We start from the raw sequence: 13945 nt of genomic DNA on the forward strand, positions 1-13945 counted from the left end.
AGAGCCGTAATTGAGGACGGGAACGGTTTATCAAGACCTCGTTCGGCAAAGCGGATTTTGCTCATGACGCGCGAAATAATGCTACTACTAGAGGCGCGAAATTTTGTCCCGCGTGTTTGCGGTGAAAACTCGTTACGCGCTCGGAATGGATAAATTATACTGCATCTTGTTTAATGAATGAGCTGACCAATATTGAATTCAATAGTATCTTCATTTCGCTGAATGTGACGCTTAGAGAATTAACTCTACACATTTTATTTATCGAACAGCATATTTAATTTTTCAACATGTAAATATTTGATACATTTCTCAATTTTATAAAATTATTTTAGTTTCATTTATTAATACTGTTTTTATTTTAATTTAAAAATTAGAGTTACATGTATCTTTATACAGCAGTTTATAAAATTTTCTTTCATTGTACGCTATTAATTATCTTAATTTCCTGTTTATTTCCACAAGAACACCTCGCAAAGAGAATTAACTCTACACATTTTATTTATCGAACAGGATATTTAATTTTTCAACATGTAAATATTTGATACATTTCTCAATTTTATAAAATTATTTTAGTTTTATTTATTAATACTTTTTTTAATCTAATTTAAAAATTAGAATCATGTATGGAATCTTTATACAGCAGTTTATGGAATTTTCTTCCATTGTACATTATTAATTATCTTAATTTCTTGTTTATTCCGACAAGAAGAATATACCTCGCGAAGGAATAATTTATTTCTATTATAAGCGTGTTGAATCTTTTATGTACATATCGAGGAGAACGGAATTTGAGACAACCGGCGAGATTCCGAGTGAATTTATTCCACTCGCGCACAGATGCTGGCAACAGTTTATTTCATAAGACTAGTACTTTCGCGCGAGTTTGCGACTTATAACCTTTTGGTCTTCCAGCCGTGAATTACGGCTAGAAAATTACGGCTGAAAACACGTACGATTCCAATTTATGACCGATAAATCGCACAATTTTTTGTCGCGTTCAATTTGACACTGTGCGCGAATAATAGCGGGTTTAATCAATAATAATACGACGTTCTCTGAGATCAATATCGACGTGGTACGTAACAAATTTTAACATTATTCTTATTTTTGAACTTTATCAAACTAAATTTCCGAGTACCTCGTTTCTAATAACAGCAAATTGTTCAATTAAAATTAAAAATGACCGATTCATTAAATAACTGACACGCTTCCATGATAAAAATTCTGCTCGAAGAACAAACATTTCGCATTGTCTGCACGCAGCATACTTAATTGTTACTTTGAATATACGCACGTGCTCGCACGTGTAGAAGACAGGCGGCCTACATGTTAATTTTCGTGGAAGTTGCTCACCATCGCGTCGTCTTTCCGGGCCGCAAGATTCGCGGCGTTGGTCCGGGCTATTTTCTTCCTGGCACGTTCCTGTCGTCGGGTACGTGCACCAAAAAAAATTCCAGTCGTATATTCTGCGCCCCGAAAATAGCGACGAGTAGTTACGTTGCGCTCTTTCCGCGATAATCATGTAGCAAGGCTTGGTCATTTTCGATTTCGACGGCGTTCGCGAATAAATGCACGAGTCTTCTATCGCCGCATTTTTATCGCAAAAAATCGCGGAATCATTGCAGGAAAGGGGATTCGACGATGTCCCGACTAAAAAGCAATAGTTGAATGATTTTTACTTGTTAATCGATCAAATTTATTTAATTACATATTAATTAATTATTAATTAATTGAATATCTGTAAATTCTGCAGTTTTAAAAATCCAATTTAAAAGTCTTTATATGTGAAGTAAATCTTATAAATGTCAATCTTGAGATTAATAAAAGATAAATAAAAAATTAAATAAAAAGTATGTCGCGTGTTGTTACACAACTCCGAAGTTACACAAGAGAGAATTAACGATTCCTCGATAACGAAACGAAGTCCAAGAATCGTTGAAGCAGCATCAATCTCTTCCGCATCGACGAGGCCCTCGTTCGTGTTTTTCGCTTCGCTCGTCTCGCTCGTTTCGGCCGTGTGCGAGCGAACGCCAAAAGTGTACCGGCGTATGTACGCAAGTCTGCTTCTCTCCGGGGCGAGCAAGGGCCATTCGTAATCCTCGGTCCCTTCCTTCCGTTGGTCGGCAACCGCGCGCGCTCATCAGCTCTGCGTATATATACATATTACATATAGTATATGTATGTGTGTGTATATAGTTATATATCTATAATACGCACCGTCGATCGCTCCGCGTTTTCTCCACCTCGCCCTAAAGCCCAGGCCCGGCTGTCCCGATCCCTTCCCACTGGCCGGAGCGCCGATCGATTTAATAACACGGCCATTTTCCTGGCTCACGGACCGAACGAACACGCTCCTCTCCCGAGAGCGACCGAGATGCTGCCGCTGCAGCAGCAGTAGCAGCGAACGCGCGCCGGTGCTCTCATCTCGTTTCATCTTGCTTAAAGCCCGGCGGCACACGAAATATGCTTTGTTGCTACCGGTCGGTCTCCTTGCATGCTGCTGTATATATACGTACCTTCTCGCGAGACATGTTGAGATGCGTTTCCTCCTGCGAGACAGCCTGTCTTGGTTCATCTCGTCTGCCTCGTCACTCGCTTCCGTTGCGCGCGGATAAGAAATGATAAGAAATGTTGGAAGTCGGAATCGTTGAACAGCGAAAGCCCATTTCAATTTATGCGCTAAAATCGAGATTATCATCTTGATGTATTTTTTGGACAATTTCAAGTAACTTCGCGAAATTTCCTTTATAACTATGATAGATATGCACGTCGGATATTAATCTAATTTAGACGAATAATTGGGGTGATCATTTTATAAAGTTCTAATTTAAGATTCGTAAGATCTCATTGAAATGACCTTTTATATCTTTAAATTTAATTCGATTCTCTTCCGATGTACATAATCTCAACGTCTTCTATTCATAGATGCCGCACTTTATTTTATCAAATTTGAAGCGAATTTGTATTAGTCGCATTATCAAATTTTAATTTCTATAAAATATATATATATAATCTCACAAAAATAACGAGAAAGGAAAAAAGCGATCCTAATTTTGTTTTATTTATGTACAAACACTGCATAATGCGACAAATTGCTATCGCAGTTTTATTAAAAATAGAATATGAATGTTTTTTTCGGATGCGCAATTCTCCGATTTAAGTTGCAAAATGTCAATGATCTATCAGTTGGACATTCTTGTCGCTTTAAATTGACAGGAGCTAAATTTACTATGATATTTCATACATCCATAGATAAACGTATTGCTAGGATTATAGGTTTAAATTTATCGTGACATATTCATTGATCGTCTTTCCTTTGCTTTTGTTACGTCAAATCAATGGTCCTTTATTAGAATATTGTCTCATAAAATTACAAATTATGACACATATATAATGTTATAGTAACAGCCAAATTTTTTTAAGTATGATACAAATAAACAATTTCATGTATCAATTAACTCTTCATTGGTCTCTTTTATTTTTCTCGAGAACATCGTTTTCAATTCATCGCTGAGCAACGATGGATCGTGGAAGGAAACAAAAGCAATGAACATTTTTCCTGGTAAACGTTACCTTGAAACTCGCGAACGAAGTGTTGACAGGGCAAAACGCGTAAAAGTCGTCGAGACTCGGAAAAGTTTCCTAATGCAGTCCAATGCATCCTTTTAAAATTTTTCCACTGGGATTTCATTTTCGCATCGCGGAGATCTGTATTTTGCGCTTTTACTTTAAGTCAACAATTTGAACTGATAGATCTATATAAGTAATTTTTTCTACGAGACATTTATCTCTCTTTTACAAAATAAATATATAAAATGCAATTTTATAAAATTATTCTATAAATATAAAATTAATATGAAGCAAGAGAGAGAAGTATTCTCTTCAGTTGCTATAGATTTAAGGATACAATGAGAAATTTTACTGCAGGAAAATCTCAATTTCCAAGGAAAATGTAGAAAAAAAGAGAGAGCCGAAAGGTCAAAGCAGTCTCGGTTTTTGCAAGAGTGCAACCGATCCGCATTGATCGATTGAAGTGCACCGAGTACGGTTGCTCGAAGCTCTCGTGTCCGTCGATTAGCGAGAAAACAATGCGAGGGAGAGCACTTTATTAGCGCGGCACGAAAAACAGGAAATTAGCGTCGCGACGCGTTCGAACGAACGCGACGACGACGACGACAACGACAACGACAACGACGACGGGCGGCTAACGATGACGTGTGCCAACCGGACGAACGACGATGACCCCTCCACGGGATTCTGTCTCTCTCGCTCTCGCTCGCCCACCCGCCACCGACGTCGTCTACACATCACTTCCCCTCCTCGCCCTTTCCCGTTCCTCTTGTGTTCCTCCGTGATATCCCCTCCATCCCGCTCGCGTACGAATGCTTAATCACAAATCGATAGACGTGACGCATCGCCGCGGCCTGAGATACGCCGACTTGCCGCCGCGCTTCGGCTTATCTGCATTTCCGACGATCGTTTCGTCCGCGCGTGGCTGGCGTCGGGATTAGAGATTACGAGCGAAACGATCGCACCGAGACACTCTGCCTTCGTTTCGTCAAACTCGCATCTTTGGAGCCTCGAGCGAATCCGGACGGACAAGAGGTTGATCCGTTATTATCGCGCGGAGATATTGTCAAATGAGAGAATTAATTACGACACTATACACGTATCATCGCGGATTCGTATGAGAAAAGTGGTACCGTATTTATCGAATCTCTGAGATACATAAATAATTTTGTGTAAAATTTTGAAAAAAATATTTAAGATGATTTGCGCTGCAATGTTGGTGCATCGCGCTATGAAACTGTGAATATCATCGAGCGATGTTACCTCAACGTAATGGGAAGGAGAAGTTGCGGGCGAGTAAAGTATAGCGCAATTACGTACGGAGATAATGGTTCGTATTCTACGCGCGTTCAATAATCCTCGCTAGTTTTCACGTAGCCTTAGTACAATTTGCAATTTATGTTTAGTACATAAAGATAATTCTCCCAAATTTTAAACATTATTTCAGGAGGACTTGTTCTAATCGTTATATGTATTGCGTACATAAAATTTATATCTGACCCACTAGTTATCGTAACAGCCATAGTCCAATATTTTTCCAATATATATTCAAAAAAAAATATATATTATTAAGAAAAATATATTATTAAGAAAAAAATTATCTTCTACTATTTATAAAATTATCTATTATTCTAAGATATCTATTTATAAAATTATCTATTATTCTAAGATAAAAATTATGAAGTCATTTTAGAATAATAGTTTTATAAATAATGGAAAATCATTTTTCTCTCATCTAATAATAATAATTTATAAGGCAATAACAATTATTTAATTTCTTAGAATATTTAATTTCTTTAGAATAACATATAAAAGATATAGTTTCTTACTTAACGTATTCTCTATATATACGGCAATAAAATTAAGTCAGTGTCCATTGCATTTAATATTACATTTACTGTTGGATTAAAGACCATCTTTTGTATTAAACATGCAAAACTGATAATCCAACAATTATATTTTATATCTCATTAAATATATGAAGATATGAGTGTCATATCATCAGACATTATTGCTTGTCGATCATTGTGATATTCTAATTAACCTTGTGGACATAGATGACTATCGATTATAGCAAAATATAAACCATGTTACGATAATTGGTAGTTTAGAAGTACTTATGTACACATAGATTTTATATACATATAGACTACGTGTGCAAAATTTATAAGGCAATACTATAATTATATTTATTTTAGTTTTATACTATAATTATGTTATTTTACTTTTAAAATCATGTAGAAAATGAAGGGCATTATCGTCGTAATGTTTGAACACGATTTGTGATATTAATAATTGATATTAAGATCCGTTGTATGAATTACTTAATTAAAGATACTAAGGTGATAGAGATAATATTTACAAGTTGTCAGTATAATGAAAGATATTCATTATAAAAATTTATCACTATGCGGGCAGGAAAATGTATGAGATTATGCAAATTATTGCAATTTAATCTATAAATAAACTTGCACTTTATGATAAACATTTTATGGAAATGTTGGAGGGATATCGAGACTTCTCTCATAAATTCAAGGAGATAGATTATAAGTGACAAGTGCATATAATATACGTAACAGGTTCAATGTAGAAGTATCTCTTGAGTATAATTGATCAATGTTCCGTTAATCTCATACGTTTCTCGTATTACTTTCGCATGCGCGATATATAATGATATATTCTGGACGAAATTTTGATGTATCGATTTATTCAAAATAACATTTTACACTCTATATTATATCGATAGATGTAATTTCTATGAAATAACATTAAGTCGCATGTAACGCATGAATATGTGTTAACATCGCTTCGCGTCAAATGGAAAAATAACGACGAGATATACAATATATATATATATATATATATATATATATATATATATATATATATATATAAGCCGCCTTTGCCGCCATCGCTTCTGCCAACGAGCATATTTTATCGGCTGGCTTTACGAGTCCTGGCATGACAACGTTACATCAAACAATATTATATGTATACATGTACACCTGAAAATGGTGGCCATGGTTAATGCGCTGGCCGATTGTCGGTTGTTCGTATAATGGATTGCTGTTAAAGTATGTATATTAAAGAGGAAGGCACGATACGACTTTCCGCTCGTCGTTAAGTCATTAAGAAAAGAAAATTGTGCTATATATAGGGTCGTCGCTCACAATCGAGGTCAGAGACGTGAACTATATTGTAGCATTCAGGAAATTGACGGTGAATGAAATTATGCGTCCCGATGAAAGCTCAAAGGGAGACCATACGGTTATCGATTAATACTTTTTACAATATTTATTCGCGCTATACTTTTGTTTCCATTCGCACGATCGAGTTTCTTAAAACATTGGCATTGTTTGGAACCGCGCCAATTTGGTTTTCTATATCGGTGATGACTATTTGAAATCCGATTATAAATGCCCCGTCGAAGAGAGAGAAATCAGTAGCGTCTCGCGAGAATGAATACATTCGAAACTGTCCAAAGATCATCGATGATGAATGAAACTTTGATTCTCGTGACTCGTGTCCATCGTATTTACCGTACGCAATGCATTGTAAACACACGCGTATACAGGTAAACTATTATGCGGCTACGGCGGCGGTGTTTACTGGGTGAAGCAGTCGTATAAGCCGGAGTGCGGAGAGTTCAACGACCGGTATAAATTAAAGCGCCGCTCGGATTTCAATGCCACGGCCTTACTCAAGGCCGCCGCACTCGTAGAAAATCAACGGTACATTTGCGCCGGCATTCGCAACAATAAATTGTATACGAATACGACGCGAATGATCGAGTACCGTTTTCCGCAAAATTAACGAGATCGAGAATTTTGATTCTTTTCGCGATAATTCATCCATTAAACCGCAATTTCAAGAGAAATGCTCAATGCAAAAATGCCCCGTATGTTTGTTAAACGATAAAAAAATTCCTCTACAATTTTCTTCTTGGAAACGTTTAGTTTTTTTATTCTTTATTTTTATTTTTTTTTAGAGAGATAAATTGTGATTTTTTTTAGAGATGAATTGTAATTGCAAAAAGAGAGAAAAAATTATGGTTATTATGGAAATTTATATTTTTTATTTGAATATTAATCAAGTTTAATTCTCAAATAGTGTCGGAAAAGAATCATTAGTTTTTGTTAATGTCTGTACGAATGATGTTAGCGTAACAAGTTCTTGGCATCCGTGAACTATTTTCATCGCGTACTTAATTTCTAAAATTATAACATGCATGCACGATTTATTCAATTACATCACTTATCCGCTCTTGCGTTGCAAAGCACTTCGTTGTCGTTATTATCAACGCGCATAACGGTTAACATGATAATACGATTTGAGAGGTAGTTTAATTACGAGATTATTAAAAAGAACAAAAACTGGCTTATTTTAGCCTCTTTGCAGATTTAATTTATAAGCAAAAATATACATATTTATAAATGGAGAGAATTTGTTCGCACGTAATACGAATATTTTTGCTTTATTTTGAATATTTAAAATATTTCATATTGACGGAGAAATGGGTATTCCGCAAAATTATCGCGATGTATTTCTGTGCTCTTTGTAAACATTTATGTTGCACATGTAACGAAATCATTTCTCAACGAGTAATGTATTTCTCGCGTATAAGATTTACTTACATGCGTATTCGCCTCGGTCTTTATATGATTTTTGCTGCAAATACGCAGTATGGATATATGCATATTTCATTGTACACACACCATAAAGTACAATAAAATAAATTATTATTTTAACATGTGCCATATTATCACGTAGACAAATGGCATATTGCTCTCAGGTAATTAATTAATTTACTTAAATCACCGCAGGACTTCGACGCTAATAGTAAGTTACGATCAATGTGAGCACCGGTCTGTATAGAACAGTTATCACAGACTGTGTCCGCACAATATGACAAAATTGAAAGGATCAGTATCATTGAGTGAAATAACATGGAATAACATGGAATTGGATTTCACAAAGCACGAATGACTTTGCGTCATAGCGAATAGAGATTACAATGCCGTTTAGATTGTTTTGTGGATTGATTTTCGCTACAATGGATATTTTTTAAATTTTCCAAATCGACGTCTCGCTTCGGACAATATATCGTGTAATCGAGATATTGTCATTCTTATAGATTTAGTACACAAATTTTTTTTTTGAAACATTGATACGGTTTTCGAGTTAATATGACTCGAGTATCATTCATTAATCTACGCACGCATTTTTATAAAAATACGATAAATTCATATAGACTCTTCGATAAATTTATAGAATCTTCAATTTTTATTTTAGCATATTGGCCCCGAGGCGACAGCGCGGCGTCGTCGCTCTTTGGCGGGATACCGGGTGGATATGGCTTGGGGGCCCACCATTTGCCATCGGCTTACGCTATTCTGGGCCGGGGGGGCTCCGCGCCTGGTTTCGGGGGTCACACACCAGCCTCGGCGCCACCCCCGTCCCCGTATCCCCACAGTAGTCTTGGTACGCTCAGCGTGGCTGCCAGTCAAGCTGCAAGTTTGGGTAAGTAACTTTTCCGTCAACCCTCGTTCTCCCCTCGCTCTTGCTTTCGTCCCGTTCTTCTTCCGCGTGAGATTACAATCCGTATCTAAGAGTCTCGTCGATTATCATGGCTTTACATGGAAAACATAAACATGGAAATAAACGTTGCTTATTCTTGGAAGCGTATATCTTGCACAAGGCTGTTTTCGTGATAATTTGGGATCGCTTGGTTAATGTCGAATGCGACATGTGCAGTAAACGTGGCGGAAGACCGTTAAATTTTTGTGCAACCGCTCATTCAAAAGTATTTCACATAACAATGCTTAATACATTGGCAAAATTATCAATTAAATAGGTATTTAAAATTTCAATACGCTATACATTTTTATCATACACTGTATCAGTCAAAATATCGCATCATTTAAAAACAGAAAAATAATTACTTTAATGAACAAAAATACATGTAAATATTATATTTTATTATTATTATTTTATTTTACGAATATGAGCAAAACCGCTAGAAGAAGAAAAGATAAATATTTATTCATTTACTTGTGTGTACCTATATTTCTGTACTTTTTGGAAATGATAGTTTTAATTGTTATGGTAATTAATAAATTATAATTTTTAATTTGCTGGTTTAAGTACTATTAGAAATTCTATATTTTCATGTAAAATCTATTCTGTATTCTGTTGTACACAAAGAGATTAGAAAAATACTTATTATACCTTTTATGTACATAATACTTTGTCATATAATACGCATTGAACTTTATTTACACGAAAATACGTTATTTCTAAAAAATTATCTTTTTACATCTTGAGAATTGGACGCAGTCGAGCGATGTCGAGCCTGTTTAAGATCGAATTTTACGGATCGAGCGGATTTACGGGACGTACGAAGGCATTCGTTTATATTGCAGGTATCAATCCAGCAGCCAGTGCATGGTGGACAATGGCCTCTCATCTGGCGGCGCAGGACTACATCGCGAGGCTACAAGGAGCGGCAGGACTCCCTGGATTTCCACCCGGTGCCGAGAGCCTCCTGCCGCCCTATCCCACCTCTCTACTTAATCCCCCGTCCCTCTCGTCCCACAAGTCCAGTAAGTGTAAGTAATAACGATCGACAACATTGCATGATACGATGCTCGAGAAACTGTCCGCCTCCGTACGCTTAATCCTCGATCGTCGAGTTCTTTCGAAATAACAATATCGTTCTTGAACTAGTGGAACGACATATATCATTATAGCCTTTTCTCTTTTTAACGACTAAACTTGTGTGGAGCAACGTATTCTGCGAGATATGCTTTTTAATTCCTAGACTTGGCATTTTTTTATATATTCTTCTACTTCTAAAACTAGTCCGAATTAATATATCCTTTCTGATTTAATATATTTGTTCTTCTAATTTGTTACTATAAATATTTGTACACTTATGAATTTTATCATTTTGTATCTTGTCATTTACATTCCAAGTTATAATAATGTAAGAGTCGTCCCTATTTCTTTCCGAATTTTGGATTATTATATATATATATATATATATATATATATATATATATATATAAATGAGATTACTTGTTAATGAGATAAAATCTCGAAATTAACTTGTGAAAATTTATGAACTTCCGCGTCAATACTTATTGATCTTGTATTGAGACGAATGCGGACATTTTTCGGTAAAAAATTTAAATGTTATGTAAATTGAATACGCGTTCATTGTTGTATATGTTTTTACGACCAAGCAGCTAAGTCAAGCAAAAGTCACAAGACACCAGCTAGCAGTAGTAGCTCAACGACACCGAGTATGACGAGCAGCAGTCTGCCTGTGTCCACTCAAGTACCGGTGACATCCTCTCATCATAGCACCCCGGTCAGCAGTACGCCAAATTCGCAAACGAATGTCGTCAGGTGAGAATCTTGCTTATTCCTAAATATACAAGACTAGAATTCCACAGATTAGTTTTATTTAACTCTCCGCAAAATTCTATCTTTTCACGCTATCATTTCCCCTATCGCGAGATAGTTCCGCGAAGGAAGGAAGGTGAATATATTGTCTATTAGATTTGTTTTATAACATTTTATGATTTGCACGCAATTTAAGAATATTTATGATAACTGTGTAAGTCCCTAGCTTATATAAAGATCTTAATAAAATTAGATTCTTTTGTAAATTTAACTACCTGAGACATTTTTTCTCGTTATCGCATAAATTGATTTGCCTTTCAATTGCTCTTAAAAATAAATAACATTACAATCGCATTTTCTCCAGTGATCCTAGCAGTATATTAGGAGGTGTGCGTCTACCTCCCGATACGGAGATTATCAAATACACATCGAGTATAGTCGGCCCGAAGGTTCCCGGGACGACAAACCGCGGCAGGAAGAAGACAATATCCTTGGACACTCCCAGTGTTAGCGTACACCCGCCGCCCGTCCCAGCTCTTAGCGCGCATCAGACAAATACGACGTCATCTTCATCGCTGATGATGGAACCGAGGAAATATAATCGCACGGCGGTACGTTTAAGCGTCACGTTTATCGTAATTACAATATTCTAGTTGCATAGAATTACAAGGAGTCATAACATTACATATTTGTCATTTACATAATTTATACTTTTTGTAAATAATATATAAATATAATCTCTCGAAAGCTAACAACGTTAAATATAACGTATTTGAAAATGCGTAATGCATTACGTAACTATTTTGCATTCTATTTTTCCTTAGACTGATTCAAACGAATACAGAGATTCGGTGGATCGAGTAGAGGTGATCAAATTACCAGCTCACTCGACCAATGGCTCTGTTCTGTCTGCACCCCCGACGTACACTAGCAGTAGCAGCAGCAGCAGTAATAGTAGCAACGTTAACAACAATGTCAACGATTCGGATGCGCCTCTAAATCTTTCTTTAAAGCCCGCCACGACGAGCAATAGCTCGCCGATTTCTTGTAGTCAGCCGCTCAGTCAGCTCAGTAATTTAAGCCAGTCATTACTTGCCTCCGATCGAACATGTAAGTACAATAAATGTAATGCAGCGCGATTCACTTTCGGTCGTTATCATTTAAAAAAAAATTATAAGGCGTAAAAGCATCATGTTTTTATTCGATGCAGAAACTATTTGTTGAAATAGAAAGGTAGAAAGTGTTGAGTATTTTTGTAAACGTTACAATCTCAGTTCAATCCGTTTGAATTTCTGCATTTCTTTCAGGAAGACTTTTCAAAAAACTGTTTCAAGATTTTCGTGCAGTGAAATAAATTAATATAAACTAAAGTTAATATTAAATTAATTGTTGAATCTAAAAATATCAAAATAAAATTATTCAATTTCGAAATTATAAGAACGGAAAGGAGATAATCGATTAAATTAATAATCGCTTTATTTCCTCTATTTTGCAAATTTTATACATACCATACTATTTCTAAAAGTTGTCAAGACATTCATTACGTTCACAAAAGCGAAAACGCAAATCGAGAATTTCACTCGAAAAGTTTGTTTCTTTAAACTAAGATTTTTTAGAGGATGAAATAATTCATCCTTATTTATCGAAGAAACTAACTTTTTGAAAGTTTTATATTTGATTTTATTTTATAACTGACCGAATTATCGTAGCGAGACGAAAACCTGGACCCAAGCCGAGAAGAGTGCCGCAGAATTCGGTGCCGATCCCGGCGTCGCCTAGTCCCTCCTTAGCGCAATTCTTCGCCGCCGCAGATTCGCCTCAACGGCCGAGTAGCGGTAGCGAGGAAAGCGAGAGTGCGAGCACTGCCACCCACCACAAGGACGGTAGGCCGCGAAATCTCGGCCGCGGTGTGTCGAAGCCTAAGAAAAATACGGTCGCGTCGCTGCTGGCTCAGAGCAGAGCTTTAGGGATAAAACCCACCCCGACCTTGGATCCAAGTGTGCCATTGTCTCATCAAGTGTCGTTGCTGAAAACGAATATACTAGCGCATCAAATGCACGCTTCCGCGACCACCGGCCAGAATGACGACAAACACCAGGTAAAACTCAGGCGCCACGAGACTTAAACGAGATTTTTTTTTACTGCCGTTATTAATTTTGCCACGTTATAATTGATGCGTTGTTGCTGCGATAATTAATAGAGCATTTTTTTTCTTCTGATTTTTGTAATTATCTAATTTTCATACATCTTTACGGATTATCTTTTGTTAAAGTACTATCACTTGCTAACGAAGATACAGAAGAAGAAGCGACCTCGACCAATTCGTGCTTCGTGGGCGAGGAGCCATGTTCGTTTTTCTTTTTTTTTACTTATGATTTCGCACTAAAACCATTCTCCCTATATAGAAATCTTTGCAGGAAAAAATGAAAAACAAGTTACTGGAGGCCTCGGGAGAAGAGAGTAACATGGACGTGACCAGCGAGAGCGGCAGCAACACCGATGTTGTCACGGATACTGATGACGATAATGCGGAAGGTACACCTAGCGCGAAAAGGAGAAAGCTCAGGCCCAGCGAGAGAGACCTTCAAATGCCATTGGAGCGCGGCTGGAGGCGTGAAACGGTTATTAAGGGGCTGGGGAAATCGGGAGTGATAAAAGGCGAAGTGTCGTATTACAGTCCCTGCGGGAAAACTTTTAGGAACAGTGCCGATCTAGCGAAGGTTAGTTGCTATATATTACAACTGTTGATATACATTATCAAAAAATGATTCGCATAAAGCTGTTGAAAGTTCGCAAATACTTTGCTAAATTGTTTGCCGTTATTTTTTTTATTATTGTGATATCTATATATTATATACGCTATATCTACATAAAACGAGAAATGATGTACTAAAAGAAAAGTAAAAGTTTATAAATTGGTCAGATTATTCGGTTCTTTTTTGAAAGAAAATGTTATTTTCTAATTTAA

General features: G+C 36.5%; 1 protein-coding gene across 15 annotated transcripts in view; it reads left to right on the top strand.

Moving 5' to 3' along the window:
* Positions 1-13945, top strand: part of LOC105257066 (bromodomain adjacent to zinc finger domain protein 2B) — a 155154-nt gene that overhangs the window by 122373 nt on the left and 18836 nt on the right. For 11 of the 15 annotated variants that reach the window (XM_011267416.2, XM_025414919.1, XM_025414920.1 and 8 more), the window contains 9 exons: positions 8863-9090; positions 9993-10178; positions 10818-10980; positions 11096-11113; positions 11342-11588; positions 11802-12087; positions 12687-13075; positions 13250-13324; positions 13395-13697. In XM_011267416.2, the coding sequence (XP_011265718.1) occupies positions 8863-9090; positions 9993-10178; positions 10818-10980; positions 11096-11113; positions 11342-11588; positions 11802-12087; positions 12687-13075; positions 13250-13324; positions 13395-13697 (1895 nt within the window). Of the gene's footprint in view, positions 1-8862; positions 9091-9992; positions 10179-10817; positions 10981-11095; positions 11114-11341; positions 11589-11801; positions 12088-12686; positions 13076-13249; positions 13325-13382; positions 13698-13945 lie in introns of all 15 variants that reach the window. The other 4 variants (XM_025414921.1, XM_025414927.1, XM_011267422.2 and 1 more) reach the window with 3 other exon arrangements.

This window comes from Camponotus floridanus, unplaced genomic scaffold (assembly GCF_003227725.1).
Source record: "Camponotus floridanus strain SB8 unplaced genomic scaffold, Cflo_v7.5 scaffold91, whole genome shotgun sequence".
Taxonomy (NCBI): domain Eukaryota; kingdom Metazoa; phylum Arthropoda; class Insecta; order Hymenoptera; family Formicidae; genus Camponotus; species Camponotus floridanus.